Genomic DNA, 17,465 nt, shown 5'->3' with positions numbered 1-17,465 from the left:
GTTGTCATGGTTACCTAGTGGGCAGGGTCCAGGATAATGTTTTCTGGCACATTCCAACTCCAGAGCCACCTTCTGAAGAGTAGAAATGGGTATGTGCTGCAGCTCTCTCTCTAAACAGCCCTCCTTTTAAAGAGACTTCCTGGCCACTCACCTCTTTCCTTAGAATAGAAACCAAAGCCGATGGCCAGTACACACGGCCCCTGGAAGGTGTGGTGAGCCTGTGTGTTTTCTCCCTGACAGGCCCTAAGAGGTGTGGCAAAGATAAAGAAGCCCCCCTGGTCCGTGTCTGGAGCCCTCCCTCCGCCCAGGTACACTGGCGTCCCGCTCACCGCTAACCGTCTCCACGCCTTTGGAAATTGGATTCCCAGGTCCGTGAGTCATGAGTGAGCTGGCAGCCCATTGGACGGGTGACACCTCAGCAGGCGGAAGGCCCGGCCTGGGGGCAGAGAAGTGCGGCCAGTGTTGGGCAAGCTGGGAACTGCTGTTACTCCCGGTGTGTGAATCATTTCACGGGAAAGCCTCTTGCATCATGCACGAGTTTAGAACAAGATCACGCATTCCCCGTGCTGTAGAAAGCTGAATACCTCCCTCCCTGTGGGCCACACAGTCCTACAAGTGCCTTTGCTTATTCACACTGTCAGAAGTCCTTTCCACAGCTGCAACGGTGAAGACACAGAATTGAAATCCATGCCACAAAGACACTTCACCCCCATGGGGGATTCTTCCAGCAGCACCACTCACGGAGAATGCTGTGGTTTCCAGCTCAGAGAGGCTAAGGAACTTGAAGGCTGGGGTCTGGGTCTGGTCTGTCTGGTCCTCGCTCTGCAACCCCAGCAACAGCGTCCGTCAGAACCGATGTGGCCAAGGGCAGTCAGCAAAGGAAAGGGGAGGGTCCATCGGCAGCAGATCTTGGCAATTATGATTCTCCAATGGGAAAATTGCCTCGAACACGGTAGGAAAGGCATGGGGGTCTACTGTGCTTGGCAGCCACATACAAGAGCACAGATGCCATCTCTAAATAAGGTGGCTGGTCAGCAGGGGCTCCCAGCCACCCCTGCAGAGCCCTCCCTTAGTTCAACACAGGAAATCCTGGACTCATCTGCAACTAAGTCAGCAGCAATCACCCAAAAGGAGAAGTCCAATGGTTTAAAACAGGGTACTACTGCCATCAGGGGCCAGATGACTGTGCTGCATTGCTGACCCGGGCTTGCAGGATATTCAGCGGCAACCCCAGCTGCTACCCGTGACTCAACCTGGCTCCCAGTTGTAACAACTCAAAATTTCTCCGGAAACTGCCAGGTGTCCACAGGGAGCAAAAGCACTGGTTGAAAAGCATATACTTGTAATGCACGGTCTGGTCCCAGGAGGGAAAACGTTCTTCTGAAGTCAAATGACTCCAGTCACAGGCCAGCAGTTTTGCCTGCAGCTCTGGGCTCAGCCACAGAGCTTCTCATGATTGATTGGTAATGTCTGCTGGGTGCAAGGGAAGGGATGCGGTCGGAGCACTTTTCCCTCCTCGCTAGTTCAGGGGTTCTCTGCATCCCCATTGCCCTAGAGAGCTTTTAAAAACTGCCAATGCCTGGGGCCCATGTGCAGATCCTGAGCTCATAACCCTAAGCCCAGAGAGATGAGCTGCAGGCTTCAAACGCTCCACGAATGACTCTGAAGAAAAGTCCAAATGGAGAGCCTCATGTCAAGGAGCCTCTGAGAAGCACTGAAGGGTCCTGGTGCCGAAGTCACCCCCCTCCCCCCGGGGTAAATCCTCAGACGCCCCAGCCCGAGAGAGGGGGGTCCGTGCATCACAGGAGCTGATGCATCCCATGGGGAAGGTTAGAGGCACATGTCTGGGAATTCTGGCACAGTTTTGTCATCTTGTACACAGAGTGACAAGTCTCTCGCTAGAGACCGGGACAATCACGAGATAATAAGTACCTTCATACAGCCCCTCACTCTTCATTTTGACACATGCATCTGAACTCCCCGCACACGGAGAAATTCACATTTTCCTCAGTACCCAAACCGTTGCTTCTCATCATTTTGTTAGACTTACACAAAAATCAGTGCTATTCTCGTTCATTTAGTCTGCATTCTACAAATAACACTAAACCATCTGGAACTAATAGATGGACAGTGGTTGACGTTCTCCAAATCACTCAAATTTCTTCCCCGGGGAAGACACTCACGGTGAAGAGATTGGAGCGGCGCTTGGACTGCTTCCGGACAGGCGTCGGCGTGTTGGCAGTGGGAGGGACGTCGATTCGCAGTTCCTTCTGGCTGGTGCTTGGCGTCGACGGGACAGAGGAGGAGTAGTCGCTTAAGCTCCCACCTCCGTTACTGGTCTGAAACAATGGAAAACCAAGGTTTTACTAACAATACACTCCAGGACCCTCACGCCACCACCTTTGCGGGGTCATAAGTGACAGGGGAGCAAGTCACACTGAAGGGAGGCCTGCATGACAGGTCGGACTTGGCTAGTTGATTAGCATCAAGTAAAACATGGCCTCGTTCTAGAACATACCAGTCATTTCATAAAGGCATGCCTTTTTATCTACGAAAGTGACTTGAGAAAGAGAAGTCTCTGTCATTTGATTTAAAAATTGGGGGGGGGATTAAAATGTAATTATGTCCTATTTCCTCTGAAAGATGAAGGGGTCGGCTGAACTAAATGGGCTCCAGTGCTCCCTCACGGCTGAAATCAGACGTGGAAAGAGCGCTGTTTGGCTCAACAGAACCCAATGCACACTCTGAAAATCTGAATACTTTTGAAGACACTTAAAGATTCACAGAAAATGAGATGCCTACAGCGGAGACAGCTACCATCCTCCAGTCCACCTTCACAGGCCCCTACTGTAAATGCCATCACTTACTGACTTCCCCAAGGAAAATGGAAGCACCATACCAAACCCTCTTGCTGTAGCCTTTTAAAAAGTCCAATATAACACCTGCCGGAGAAATGTTAAAACACACACGCAAACAAAACCAAGTCAATGGTTTCCTTAGCAGGCCATGAGTCTGGTTCTTTAAAGTGACAATTATTTTGCTTGCTTCCAAATACATAATTTGCCAAAATGTTACTCTGGAAAGATGTAACCTAAGGGAGATGGAGTTGAGGGCTGCTACCGAATTTAAGCACATAGTGGGATTACCGCTGAGGTTTATCCGCAACTGTTCAACCCACGAGTGGACCTGAACCAGGACCGAAGGAGGGTAATTTAAATCAACAGCAAAGACAGCAGTGCACACCTCGAGCCTCCGCCCAAGCCAGCATGCCTCATAACACAGGCAGCATGAAGACGGAAACATTGAAGAATGATTCCCATAAAATCCACTTGGCCACAGCAGTTTCTCAAGGAAATGTGAAGTCAATTACCAACATGCTGTTATTTATAAAATTGAAAAGACCAAAAAAAAAAGAGAGAGCGATCCAGCTCAGAACTGGCTGAGGGCACCCTTGGACCGGCTGGCTCCCTGGTTCTGCCGTGCCTTTCCGCCCCACGTACCTGGCTTATGTGCACGGCGGACACCTGTGCCGAACAGACAGACGAGTGGCTGGGGGAGTTGGGCAGCGACTTGCAGGGCCCGATGGACAGCTGCTGCTTCTTCCTTGTGGCCACAATCTTCTGGGCAACTAGTGGATGGGAGACAAAAGGGATCCATGTGAGGCTGGTTTCCAAATACAGGGAATGTGGCAGAGACCGCTAGCTGTCCCCACGATCCACTACTCCCTTCCTCCGCAGTAACCGAGCTCCTGACTCTGGGCTGGGCACGGGACCGCCAGAATACATATGGCATTTCGCAGAGCCTCCTCCACCTTGTTCTCCTGCACCCCGGCTAAGTGCGGCCACTCAGGCAAGCGCTGGCTGGTAGGATGACAGTCGAGGGGTCATGTGGCAGCTTCCAGGAAGCTTCCTTGAGAGGGCTACCCTTGGCCCGTTTCTTCCTTCCATCTTTCCCTTTTTTGCTGCTGAAAATGCACAGATGAGAGCTGCAGCCTCTGCAGCCATGGTGGGGACAGAAGCCACGCGTGATGGGGACAGAAGCCACGCGTGGTAGGGCACAAGACAGAAGGAGCTGGCCTTCCGGCTCCACCAATGGCCTCGGGAGCCCTGCCCTGACCACCTCAGAAGCCCTGACCATCAAACAAAACAAACAAAAATACACGCCTGTCCTGTTCAAATTATTCTAACGTTATGATTTTTTCCAGTTACTTGCAGCAAAAATAATCCTAAATAAAACAGGGTAATTTAACCAACCCCCTCCCCATTGAAAATCAAAAATCTATTTTTTGCACAGCCTCAAGAATCACTCTTAACTTTATAAGCTACTGCATAAGACATGTAATTATATCAAAGACTTTATTTAAATACATTACTACACACATCGGAAGTTTATCTTAATCAGTACAAATCTAAATTCAACCAGCCATAACTTCTCTTGGCAAATGGGCTCGCTGATAAAGCATGCTGGATTTAATTGGAAAGGAAGTCCACAAGAAGAAAACTCTCCCCACACCAATAGGTGTCACTGCAGAATAACTACAGCTTTTGTCTGAATAGATGTGTGTCTTTGGGGACCGGCTGTAATGAAGTTCGATGGTGTTCAATCCTTGTCTTGGTCCCGAAAGCCGCTATTTTTAAAGACGCCCGTGCAAAGGAACACACCGTCGTCCCCGGCGACAGGCTCTAACATTGAAGGAGCGCCACAGTGTCCGCAGTCTCTTTTCGAAATGAACAAAATTTTAATAGGGAACGCGTTTGTCCACAGCTTATGGCTTTCCTATAAATGAATGATCGTGCAAATATGATGAAGCGAAAATGCAAGATGTAAAAAATGGCTCTCGGAGACGAAGCAGCAGCTTCATTAGTTACACCCCGCCTCCAACGGGCCTCTTACTCCGAAAGGATGATATCAATTAATTTATCTTCCCGCAGTGTATTGATTACAAGCTTCGTCAGCTAATCATGTTTAAATTACAGAGGAATATCGCAGCCTTCTGTCATTTCAAAACCATTGGCGTATCGATCTGGGGTCTTTGAAGACGTATAACATTTTAAAAAACATTTTAAAAATCATTATGTGAACTCAGAAATAAAATCTAAGCTCAGATTCCAACAGCTGCAAAACATGGGTCACGCAGGCAAAGTGAACTCCCAAGCCCAAAAGTCACGACTATCGGGGTGATCGCCAACAGACTTTTATTTTGAGGAGGGAGAGAAAGGGGGTTCTGATGACCAACACAGAGGCGTTTCTGTTCTACCCCCAGCCTCAGAGCTGCTATTCTGCTGGGTGACCGCACGCGCTAGAATCTTCCAGCTCGCGGAGAGCACACAGAGCCAGAATGGAACGCAGCTAGGCTGTTCGGAGAGCTCTGTAGGTATTTTCTGTAGATGTTTTCTGTGTGAAAGGGAGATGTGAGAAACTTTCTAGGACAAGTCAAATGTGTTATAAAATCCTCATTTTATGAAATTCTAAGTGCAAATGAGCATTCCACCTCTCCTGGTTGGAGGCTGGAAGGAGTGAGCTCGTGGCCAAAGAGAACGTTTTTACACTGAGGCTTCTCCCCGAGTGACAGACAGCTGTATGAACATGAGCCACACGTTAAGTACTAAGATTCTTCTGTTTCATTGTTCTACCACATTAATCACATAAATCGAAGCGACAACTTCCAAGAACTGTAGCGTCCTGTTTTTACTTTACTAGAACTTTTATTCATGTTTGTTCTATTTTCCTACCTCCCCCATAATTTTTGTCTTCCTGTCTCGATAAACAATTGGCAAAGGGAAATGATTTACAAATATTTGTCCTAAAATATAAAGACTGCTGGGCTCTGTGCCGGGCATGGAGTCTGCTTAAGGCTCTCTCCCTCTCCCTTTGCCCCTCCCTCTGCTCACGTTCTCTCTAATAAATAAATCTAAAAAACAAACACAGACCGCTTTAGAGCCGTAGGATAACCCATGCAAGTAGGGGACACGTAATGACAAGCAATGCAAGCATGTGACTCCAGAGTAAGAACAGCAAGAGAGGATGGAGAAGACCACGTGACTGTCTTATAAGGTGGGCCATCCTCCCCGCCAGAGTGAAAAACAAAATCTCCCCTCTGGTTAACTGCTGCTGCTGTTCCTTGCTGAATGCCCCAAGGATGTGAAACTGAGGGGTGGTGTCTCTGTGTGTCTCACTTCAACACCTTCCAAGATGAACCGTTCAGCTGTGCAAAGGCTACGGTGACCACTGCCTGCCAAGATGGTGCCATGGTCCATCCCTCAGATGCCATTGCTAAAGCCAGGGTGAACCCATAGGAGCCAGCCCCAGGGTAGCTGGGATGGAGGGATGGACGGACAGAGGGATGGAGGCACAGATGGATGGATGCACGGATGGATGGATGAGTCTCCCTCCCCCACAACAACTCACAGGCAGTGGGATGCCAGAGGGAGGCAATGCTCTCCTGAACATACTATAATCATTAACAACTCATGAGGTTTATAACATTGAAATGTTAACAAGATTTAAAACATGAATATTACCCCAGATTATAATGGCTGGGCGATTTTTAACTACCAAGTTTTCTTCTAAATTTGCTCATTCAACAAATGAAGTATCTTCCATGTTTTAAATAAATACATAGATGTGAATAAATGAGTAACACAATCACTTGAGCTGAGAATCTGGAATCGTTATCATTAAGGAGGTGCTGTTTTCTCAATTTTGGTGACATATTTTACCAATTTTGGTAATGTAAGCTACACCTAAGTCCTAAACAGTATCATCACCTATATAGTGAAATGCTTGCTCTTTTACCCAACACTGCTAATCCAATTTCATTAGCATCCAGATATTTCATACTAATGCTATGCTCCATGTTGTTTTAAAAGTCACTTCCTCCATAATTTGGAAATTTTATTTGGATAACAGATAAAAGATCTATCTATAATCAGGGCATAAGGGGCTTCTGGGGGCTGGCAGTGGCCCCTACTTGATGTGAGTGATGAGTTTGAGATCATTTTTTAAACCACACTTAATTATACTTTCATATACATATTTCCATTCTTCCACTAAAAAGTTTATGCAAGAACTTCAGCAACAAGAAAAGTGAGTTGCACATTTCCTTTCTCCACAAATGTAAAATTTCCTATTGTAAATGGGCCCCTTTAATTAGTGATAAAAATAAGATTCACTGATCGTTCCCAAATAAGACTTCATTAAACCCTGGCATGATGCCCAATTTCTGCTCTGACTTTATTTTTTAAATCATTTGCGCTGAATAAAGAAAGAACAAGGTCTGGTGACAGTGGGAGTCAGGCCTGCCTCTCCCCCCACGCTGTATCCTGTCGTTGTGGCTTATACCTGGACCACGGGCCACGCAGTCCCGTCTACTAACTCGCTTCACCCGCACAGCTCCCAGCGCCACGGGCGAGGCTGATAAAGCAGACAGGGCACTGGGATTTGGGTGCTGTTGGTGTGGCTCTGTCGCGGGGGCATTGCCACGTGGCAACGGAACAGACTTCCCCACCAGCCTCCCCACGAGATTCTACCTCTTCCAGAACAGGGACTATGTATCCTTTTGCTTTGAGCCCTCACTTTCTCCACGATCTTCATGTTTTACTTGGATAACAGGTAAGAGAGCCAGCTTGGTGACCAGCACCCAGGAGATGCTCAGCCGATGCTGGTTTGGTCAAGCTGTTGGCCAACCTCTTGTTTCCAGAAAGGGACTCTCCGGACTGTTCCTCTGTTCTCCTGACCACTGCAGCCTGGCTCCATCTCCACCCCTGGGACAGAGCCTGTCACTGCCAAGGCCACTGGTGACCAACTAGAGGCCACCATCTAACTTGACCTCTGTGCAGCACCTGGCATGGCTGATGGTTCCCTCCTGTCCTGATTCACTCATCCTTCCATGACACTGACTTCTGGCTTGCCTCCTCTTGCTGGAACGCCAGCCTCCTTCACTGCTCTTTACGTGTGGGTGCTCCCAGGCTGCCTTCCTCAGCCTCCCTTTACCTCCATGTCCTCCAGCTGGCCAGTTTGCTCCACCTCACGGCCAGTGGCCCCCAGATCTGGAGGACAGCCTTGTTTTGAACCCTTCTTGCATTCGAGAACCACGTGTCTTCCCTGGGATGGACCTCAGAGTCCACGTGGCCCATGCTGAGCCTCACCTTTCTGCCAACAAACTCCATGACTGGACCCCCACCAGGGATGGCCAGAAGGGACATGACAGATGACTGATCCTACCACCAGAATCTCAAGTTCTGCACTGCCACTGCCTCGGTCCAAGGCGTCATTCTTCCATGGCTGGTTACGGAAACAGCTTCCAAAGCCGACTTGTTCCCTGCAGCCCCCAAAACACAGTCCACTGCAGGCCAACCCTACCACGGCACCATTCCGCTCACCATTCTTCAACAGCTCCTGGCAGTCAGACTTTACACCTGAAACTCCCGAGCGAGATGGCCTGTCCCCTCCTTTTGTTTCCTTCCACAAAGAGACTCCCACCGCCCCAACACTCCTGGCCTCTTTACAAGCCCCCCCTGCAAAGGCGCCAGACCCCACTGTGAGAAGCGACTTCTGTCTGGCAATAGGCTGTCCCTTCTCAACTCTGCAATCTGGGGGCCAGCATGCTTGGAGCTAAGGGGGGGAGCCGGGGGCTCCCGCGCTGCCTGGAACCTGCTGGGCAAGACCGTCTGCCTCTGGTTTCCACAGAAGGAAGCCTAGAAAAGCTTCAAGCACGCCCCTCTCCACCTCCCATCCCTTCTCAGAAGCCCCACCTCCCCTCACCGTCCAGATCCTCAGTGGAGGCCCCGCACCCCCAGTACCCTCAGGTGCCAGCGTGGCTCCCTCGGAGTCTCCCCACGCTGTGAGGTGGCACTGTTGCACGTGCAGGGGCACGCACAGGCACGCACATGGTCAGGGCCGTGCTGAAGGGCTCAGCTCTACTTTCTCCCTGGATCCCGAGCGCCTGGCGTACAGAAATCACTCAACAGACGACGATGTAATAAATACCCCCAAGCCCGATGTGTGACGGTGCACAGCAAGTCTGGCCTCCTGCTCTCTTGCAAAAGATGCCAGGGGCCAGGGGCTGCCTTTGAGCTGCTGTTTGCATGGCACCGCCTGGCTTAGGCAACATCCAAAATTAAGCTTTTATGTTTCATTAAGGATTATGACATTTTTGGCATAATCCAATAAATATTAGTATATTTAATCAGCGAGGTATCTTCTCTGGTTTAAATGATTTGCTTGAATTAATCAATTAACAAGAACTTTTGACGTGGTGCACCTGTGAGGCAGCAAAGACAGGGACAGAGGCAGGGGGAGAAGAGAGGATGACCTGGTCATCGAGCTCCCAACCCAGGAGCGGGATCCTCTTCACCTCACACCAGGGGCTCCAATGTTTCCACCAGAGATCACCGGGCCACTGATGGATCTGCTCAAATGCTCCCCTGGGCAGCCCTCCTCCCCAGTCTCTCCTTCACTGGTGATTTGCTCAGACGCCCTGCACAGACGTCCTGGGTGGCCAGGCTCCGAGATGACCTGTCCCTTCACCTCACCTCATCCCAATTCGCTGCACAGTGCAAGAGAGGTAACTAGCCAACAGATTTTGCAATGTTTCACTATTCAATATTCCACATTATTACATCCTTTACAATGTCAACTTCCTCTATGTTGGCACGACTGTGTACACGCCACAGCCTCTTCTGGAGTAAGTGGGGCTCTGGGGGCTCACCCCCAGTGCACTCGGGCTGCGCTGGGAAGCAGAGGAGTGGCAGGGAGCGGGGAGAAGCCACGGACAGCACTCCGAAAGCACATCGATCTAACACTGAAGAGCCCCAATTAGATGCCAAGTGGACATTTGGTGTAAATTGAGCCAAATTTGAGGAAGATGATTCTTTAGCTGCTGTGGAAAGCTGTATGCAGCACGTTGAGGCCAATAATGGGGGGGAAGGGAGATGAAAAGATGGAAAGCCCAGCCCGAGTAAGCAACGAGAGATGGGACTTTAAGTATAAATGAATCTAAGAAAAATAGTATTTAAAATGTTTATAACACACACACTTGTAAATATCAAGCAGCATGAGACTCTAATTTTACTCCACAGAAATATCTTTAAAGCAGGAACTGAGGATGAGGCCATGGCACGCGTCACCTCTGTCCCCAAAGGTACCGTCCGGCGCGCCTCTCACTGAACGGCTCCTCCCTGGAACCACGGGGAGAACTCCCATAAATAACGGAAGCCACCAGGGGTTGTAAATCTTCCAGTAACAAATAAAAGATCCTCTAATGTCTCAACTCAGTTTTAAATTACAGTTCAGCGATCATTAAACTATCTTATTAATTAAGAAGAAATTAATTACCAAATTATCTATGTAGTTCTGAATTTGTAACTTCGTTAGGAACGGAAAGAAATCTGAGGTGGGATTCTTCTCACCGTGAGGATCTGAGTGAGCCAATGTGAAAGGAGGCGTATTCGGTACTGCTGGTACCCCCTACCCCCTTCTCTTAGATTTGTTTTATTTTTTTTTTAAGATTTTACTTACTTATCTGACAGAGAGCAGCAGAGGGAGAGGGAGAAGCAGACTCCCTGCTGAGCAGAGAGCCGGATGTGGGGCTTGATCCCAGGATCCTAGGACCCAAAGGCAGATCCACTCAGGTGCCTCCAGATTTGTTTTCGTATTATCTAAGTTTTGAGTATAGAGGGAGCTATGCCAAAAAAACAACTAAAATAAAAGAGATAGGGAGAGAGAGGAGGGCAGTGAGGAGAGGTGCAGCCATGATGGTCTCTCGGACTGTCTGAGGCTTGATGACATTAGTGAACCAGAGGGACCCACAGCCTGGCACCTACACACCCATGGAGATCCCGCCAACCGGAAAATACAGTTTGCTCATCTTCTAAGACGATGGGTCAATTCCGTGGAGCTCCAAACCGTTCTGGAAATACTAGATACCAAGCTTTATTTACCTTCCTAGGACCGACATGTACCTGACGCTCCAAGTCCTGGCCAGCCAGGCACACGAGTGAACAGATGAATCTGCGGTGCGGATGCGGGGGGGGGGGGGGGTCAGGAGAGAAGGCAGCGGGAGAAGCAGCTTAAAAGGGGCAACTGGAAACACGTTTTTCAGGATGCAAAGAGGACTGGGCAGCATGGGCTTGATCCTGGGCCAGCAAAACTACCCACAGACTGGTGTGCCAAGACCTAGGCTTCGGAAGGACACCTGGTGTGGAAGGGGAGCTGTGGGTCCTCCCCATCTGGATGTGGGGGAGCATGGGGGGCGTGGGGGGGGGGAGGGGGCGAGGGGCTGTACCAGAGCCGCCATGGCGTGGACGCCGGACCAGAGCTCGGAGAAGCACACGGACCTTTTGTTTTGAGACTCATCTCCAGAACTGCTGCCGCTCTTCCTTGCTTCTTGACTCATACTTCCACGGGGTGTAGAACTCTAGGCTGACCGTGCATCGGTCTATGATTCAAAGCTACCAGAAGGCATTCTCCTACAGTGATGGAACCTCGGTGATGGGATTTAGGTAAACCTCCACAGTTCAAAAACGTTCCAAGCAGAGTTGGACACTTGGACGAGTCTAAGCTACGGTTCCCAAAATCTGAGTATGTTGACCCTCTGGAGAAACACAGGCTGTTCTCTGACGTACGTTAGATCTTCCGGCAGCACGGTGACCCGCAAGGAGAAGCTCCTCACCCTGGATGAAGCAGGGCCCTCACCTTCTCTGCCACCACCTGTGACCTCAGCCCACTGCTCTCATCCCAACCCCGTCGTTCGCATCGACACGACATTTTTCATTCCCTGAACAGGCTTGCTCATTTCCATGTTTCTACAAAACAAACCATAAACCACCAGAACAGTTTCCTAATTATGACAAATATTAATAAAAAGGAAAGGCACCATGTAACCGAACAGGTCGTAAAGATAATTTAGGGGTGGGTACAAAGGCAATGTTCTTCTCTGCATCTGCTTCCTCGTCAGTGAAAACCAGACAGGCTTTGGACAAGAATCAAGTGAGTCCTCAGGAGAGAGGGGTGGGGGGCGGGGAGATCCTTTGATGACGTAGCTTCCATGTACCTAAGCACAAACCATGACGATATTTCTATTATACTAAACAAAAAACCCCTCAAATCCAAAACAGGCCCTGGTTAAAAAGCCAAGCTCGCTCTCGTCTCTTCTGGGGACGCTCTCAAGTTTTCCACGAACTAATGAAGTCTGAATCCTTAATCTGAGATGCAGTTCTTGTCTGTATTTTTTATCTCGTTGTATTAAAACAAATTTATCTTCATTTATGTCGCAGTTACCTATTAGGGCTGTTAATTTGCTGGAAATGAAGCTATTGTTTAATTGCTCCTATTAATCGGGGGATTTAAATGCCGACTGTAATAAACAGTTACCTTCAGGACGGAGCAAAGTCATGGCTGCCGACATTAATTTCAGAACGAGGGGAAATTTCTGCCATGTCCAAGGCAGCTGGATTTCCCATTTCACAGAAAGTGAAAGAACATAAAATTAAGAGAAACCCACGCTGAAATAAATATGGTCTATCCAATATTTTTTATACACATACCTAATTTTCACATGAAGTTATTATCTGTGGCCAAGGGGGGAGGTCAAATCCTCCTGCAGGAAACGCACACCTCTCTTTCACGCGTCTGGCCACAACACAACTGCCCTGAAAGTTGAGTCGAAAGTGCAGCTGCCAACGGGAACGTGGGTCCCACAGTTGCTGCGGACACTGGGCTGGCAGGTGGCGGGAACCACGACGCTGACCGCTTGCTGGGTTCTAGGCTCTGAAGGACACAAGGTCCCCAGATTCACAGAACAATTCACATGTTTGAAAAGTTAAGGGTCAACATACCCCAACACCATACTGTCGAGTGTCCTTCAGCTGGTGCTGCCCACAGCCAGTCTGAGCGCAGGCTGCTGGGGCTCAAATTTGCTTCAGTCAGCATCTCTCCCCCAGGAGAAAAGGAAGGCACTGCGAATGGCACAGCCTGGCGTCCCCCGCAGGACTGCATCTCCGGCTCTGGCCTGCCCCATGTGCCAACGGGACAGGACGGTCAGTTCTGGACCTTCTGGGGGGTCCTCCAGCTGCTCTGCCCTCCCCTCGTCACGTGCCGTCTGGTCTTCCCGGGGCTCCACACTCGCAGCCACATCTGTCCAGCTGATGGACCCCACCAGCACCCTGTCTGAGACCTTCACCACGTCATCCCTCCTTACTGGGCAGGCTCCTGGCTGGTCTATCCTCTCTGCACACTTCCCCAGTTTAAATATTCTCCAGGTCTACTCTATGCTCAGGGAGTAGGAGGGGTATTCATCCAAGTCCCACTCCAGCTGGAATGACCTCTTCTGTGTCTCTGGCTGGCTGTCCAGGACAGGAGGTTCGGAAGGGACACCATCACACCCAGCATCCGGCGTAAATGTGATGCTCGGAGCAGGCCCAGAGAAGCAGGGTACCAGGCTGGGACAGGCTTGGGCTCCAGAAAGCCCCAGCCACCCAAAGTATACTTGTGCCCACCGTGCTGCTTAGCAACTAAAGGCCCCCTGGCTCTCCAAACAGGAAGGGGCACCAAGGACTTGAGTGGTGACTCCCAGGAGGAAACAGAGGGAAGGAAGGAGGCATCCCAGCTCTGCCCCGCCACAGGTGAGGTTAGGATAAAATCCACGAGGTATGCATGGCCCAGAGGGTGCGGCACTGACACCAGTGACCCCAGAAGGCCCCCCGAACACTCCAGGTCATGTCTGAGTGCTACTCATTCTATGTCCACTACGTGGGGCTGGCTGCTTTTACCTTCTGTGTGTTGGGGAGGCATCCTCACCAGGCTTCACGGCATCCCACCCACTCCCTGTTTATTCTTTCATGACGTCATGGAGCGGCCGCATGTGCCAGGCAGCCCACTGGACAAGCGGAGATCGTGAGAAGCTGCCGTCCCCACCACTGCAAAGAGTGACCGAGTAGCCAGGACGCCCAGCACAGCTTTTTCCATGACGTTTTACGGGGGCATCAAGAAACAGAGTGCTCATCGGCCTTGGCCTAGAACCCTCGAGCCCCTCACTCGTCACAGAATTCGACACGATGTTCTGGGCACCAGTGTGGCAGATCCATGACCGGCTGTGGCAGCAGGAACAGCTTTAAAGACAGGCACATGTTTATGGTGGAAACAAAGTCGGGGTAATTCTCAAAAGGGAAACACTGAAAAACTATATATCTTGCGGGAACACTGAAGAACACTTAAAAGCAGGAAGCACTGGCAAAGATGGCCAGGGAGGCACGAACCACAAGAAGTGTCATGCCCACGGAGTGGGCAGTCCACAGCACACGGTGCACACACCTTCCAGCGCACGCGAGTCTGGCGTGAGGCCTCCGCTAGGCTCTGAACCAGGAGAAGGTGGCAGTCTGAGCACTTACAGGCCGGGGGGCAGGGGGAGATGCTGGGTGGCAGGAGCTGGTCCCTCTGGCAGGTGTGGAGACCCGGACAGGGGCTGAGATGCTGGCTGGTCCCCCGGACCTATGCACAGAGGACTTCTCCTTCAGGACTCGCCAGCTCAGACGTCAGAGCCCTTCGCTCTTGTCTTAATAGGCTGCCGTACGATGACAGGACTGGGCAGCGTTTCACTCAGCGGCCATGCAGCATTCAGTAGGATTATTCCACTGTATTGAATAAATAATCATTAAGTCGGCAGAGCTAGAAAGTAGCTAATGTGGGTGAGGTTAATCTGAAATGGAGAAAGATGTGCAGAAAGCATAAATTAAAGACCTTGCAAAGAGGGACACTTTCGGGACTGGGTCACAGGCTATTCCCACCGAGAGCTGGTTATCACGGCGCTGGGCACAGACGCTGAGTAGCAAGCGTTCCAAATGCTACAATTCACCCCCGCGCACACCCGTTCAAAAGGCCACGACATGATTAACTTTCTCTCTCACTTATTCTCAAGTTGGATGCAAATCAGTGTCTTTCAAGACGAGGCACGTGAATATCCCAATAAATTGGCAATACAACTTAGATGGCAGGCAGGGTCTGAAAGATAAATGGCTTAAACAAAGAGGGGAAAAACGAGCCTGTCACTTCTCAACTCATCAAGCTGTCTTGTGGAGGAAGTTGATGATTCCAGAGCAGAACTGTCTCTGACACCCCGAAGGTGAAAGCTCGTCCCAGGATTCTTCCTCGAGCCTGGCGAGGCTCCGCGCCCTTCCCACCGCACCCGGCGACTCGCCGCGTACATTGCTCCTGCTGAGAAGGTGAAGTCCTGGACCACGGAACATTCTAACCCAGTTCACGGGGGAAGGGACAGACACGCGGGGTCACCACAGGACACACGGTCCCATAAACATAGAACTGACGGAAGGATCTTCAAACATGGAAACGGGGAAGGTGCCTCAAAAAAATGACAGACGCTCAAAACTGATTATGCTAAGTTACTCGGGCCAAAGAAATTGCACAAAAATTTAAAGTGAGATGAGTCGAGGATCAGCGAGGAACAGACAGAAAGGGCCCAAAACGAGAGGATGGATGAGCCGTCAGGTTCTGAAACCAGAGAACTGGACCCGGGTACAGTGAGGCGCAGTCCCCAGGTTTCCTTGTCTTTAAAAAGTTAACAGCCTTTGATTAATATTGGTTTAGCCCAATTCATCGGGTCTAATTTGCTTCTTACTTGAAGATACATGTTTAAGGGAAAAAGGAGCTTAGGAATTTCTCTAATCTCCCCGCTTGCCACAAGCACATTCTCCTTCAGAGATCTTCTAACTTTCAAGAAAAATGGACTTATCTATCACAACTGAAGCTGTTTTCCTATTTCCAGAAATAATTATCCTTACAACAATCTCCATAAAAAAGACATTTCCCTCTTAAAGTGGGAGAGAAGATGTCTTGGTTGGAACCGGAGAAAATTATTCCTCTCCCCCGGCTCCGTTAATAATGAGCCAGTGGTGGTGGCCCCCGCGCGCGAGGCCTTTGAACAAGTGACAATGACACACAGGCTGAATTATACAATGTAGTGTGATGCAATTAGGAAGAAGGATGACATGACAAAACAGATTTCCACTTGGTCTTCAACGGGGCTCCGTGCATTAAGTCATTGTAACGCTCTCCCCGCCGCCCATCAATTATTATTATGTAACCGGCACCACCACCCAGAAACCCACCCTCTCAAACGCGCAAGCTTCCTTTGGGCAAGTGTTGCCTTCTGTGGTCTTACGGCGATATGAGGCACTGAAGTTACACGCACTCGAGGGCCTGAGTAAAGAAATGATGTAATAATTTTATTTCATTAACACACAATTCTGGAGAATTCTTTTCCATAGATCGTGGTTACTGAAGAGTTAAGTATATCGCGTAGAGAAACTTTCTGTAAGTTTTTTTTTTTCTTTAACAAGAAATTAAGTTTATCAATTGCCATTGTAATTACTCACAGCACCTCAGGTAATTAAAAAGGATCTAAATCTAATTTTATTTACATTTAGAATACCGGAGGTCACCGCCGATCAAGATTTCACGTTTGTGACTAATAATGTTTAAGTGTTAATTAGAGTCCAGTGGAGAATACGGATTGATTTTGAATTTGTAATCTGCTGTGATTTAGTGACAGTGGGGAAGTTGAGCTCTCCCGATCTGTTACCGCCAGTTTCTATGAATTATGGAAATTCTTAAAAGAATCGTGCATGCATTTTAATTCCAGAAAGCCTCATCTTAAAAAAATTAAGAGCTCATGATAATATTACACCCCTTCCACCTGGGAGTGGGAAAGTCGTTCATGTGAGATTTAGTTTCTCTGGACCCAGTTTAATGTAAAATACCCACAATAATATTTTAAATGGAACAACTGTTTTGATTTTTCCTCCTAAATTTCTATAATGAAAAATTTTAAACCTGCACAGAAAGTTGACAGAATGAGTCAACGCCCACTGACACACAACCTAGGTCTCCTAACCGTAGCGTGCTGTTGGTATGGCTCTTTATCCCACACCCACCCACCGACCCATCCATCTTATTTTTTGATGCATTTCTAATCTGCTGCAGACATCAGTTCCCTTCACCCGATACATTTCAGCACGCGCATAATTAACTCATTAACTGTTCAAGGTTCTTTTGCAGATTAAATGTACATACCATAAAATGCAAAAACCCTAGCTGTACCGTGCCACTGGGAGTTTTGACAAGTCACGGAACTTGTATCGCCATGAAGATTCAAAAGTTTCCGTCCCCAGGGGGACCTCCCTTGTGCCCCCCACCTCAAGCAGTCCTTCACTCTTCCCTGAACCCACCATTCTGGGTTTTTTGGCCATCAACTGGTTTTGCCTTTTGTAGACCTTGACGTCAATGGAATCTTCCACTTCACGGCTCTTCACTCAGAGTCTTGTCTTGTAGATACGTCTACCATCACAAGTTTGCAAACTGACTGCATCACCGGCACACCAAGATACTAGAGTCCTATGGGAGGGACATTACCAAGTCTTTTTCTCATCCTAGTGAAACACGATAGTCCTTCA

At 49.2% G+C, this 17,465-nt stretch overlaps 1 protein-coding gene across 9 annotated transcripts in view; it reads right to left on the bottom strand.

The window, feature by feature from the left end:
* The window catches only part of AGAP1 (ArfGAP with GTPase domain, ankyrin repeat and PH domain 1), a 523,916-nt gene that overhangs the window by 267,030 nt on the left and 239,421 nt on the right, over positions 1–17,465 (bottom strand). For all 9 annotated transcript variants that reach the window (XM_026491633.4, XM_026491634.4, XM_057305806.1 and 6 more), the window contains 2 exons: positions 3,501–3,628; positions 2,184–2,339 (listed from right to left, as the gene is read on the bottom strand). In XM_026491633.4, the coding sequence (XP_026347418.1) occupies positions 2,184–2,339; positions 3,501–3,628 (284 nt within the window). The remainder of the gene's footprint in view (positions 1–2,183; positions 2,340–3,500; positions 3,629–17,465) is intronic.

This window comes from Ursus arctos, unplaced genomic scaffold, assembly GCF_023065955.2.
Source record: "Ursus arctos isolate Adak ecotype North America unplaced genomic scaffold, UrsArc2.0 scaffold_1, whole genome shotgun sequence".
NCBI classification, from domain to species: Eukaryota; Metazoa; Chordata; class Mammalia; order Carnivora; family Ursidae; genus Ursus; species Ursus arctos.
Note: the sequence above shows the minus strand (reverse complement) of the source record. Positions and strands in the feature narration are given on the sequence as shown.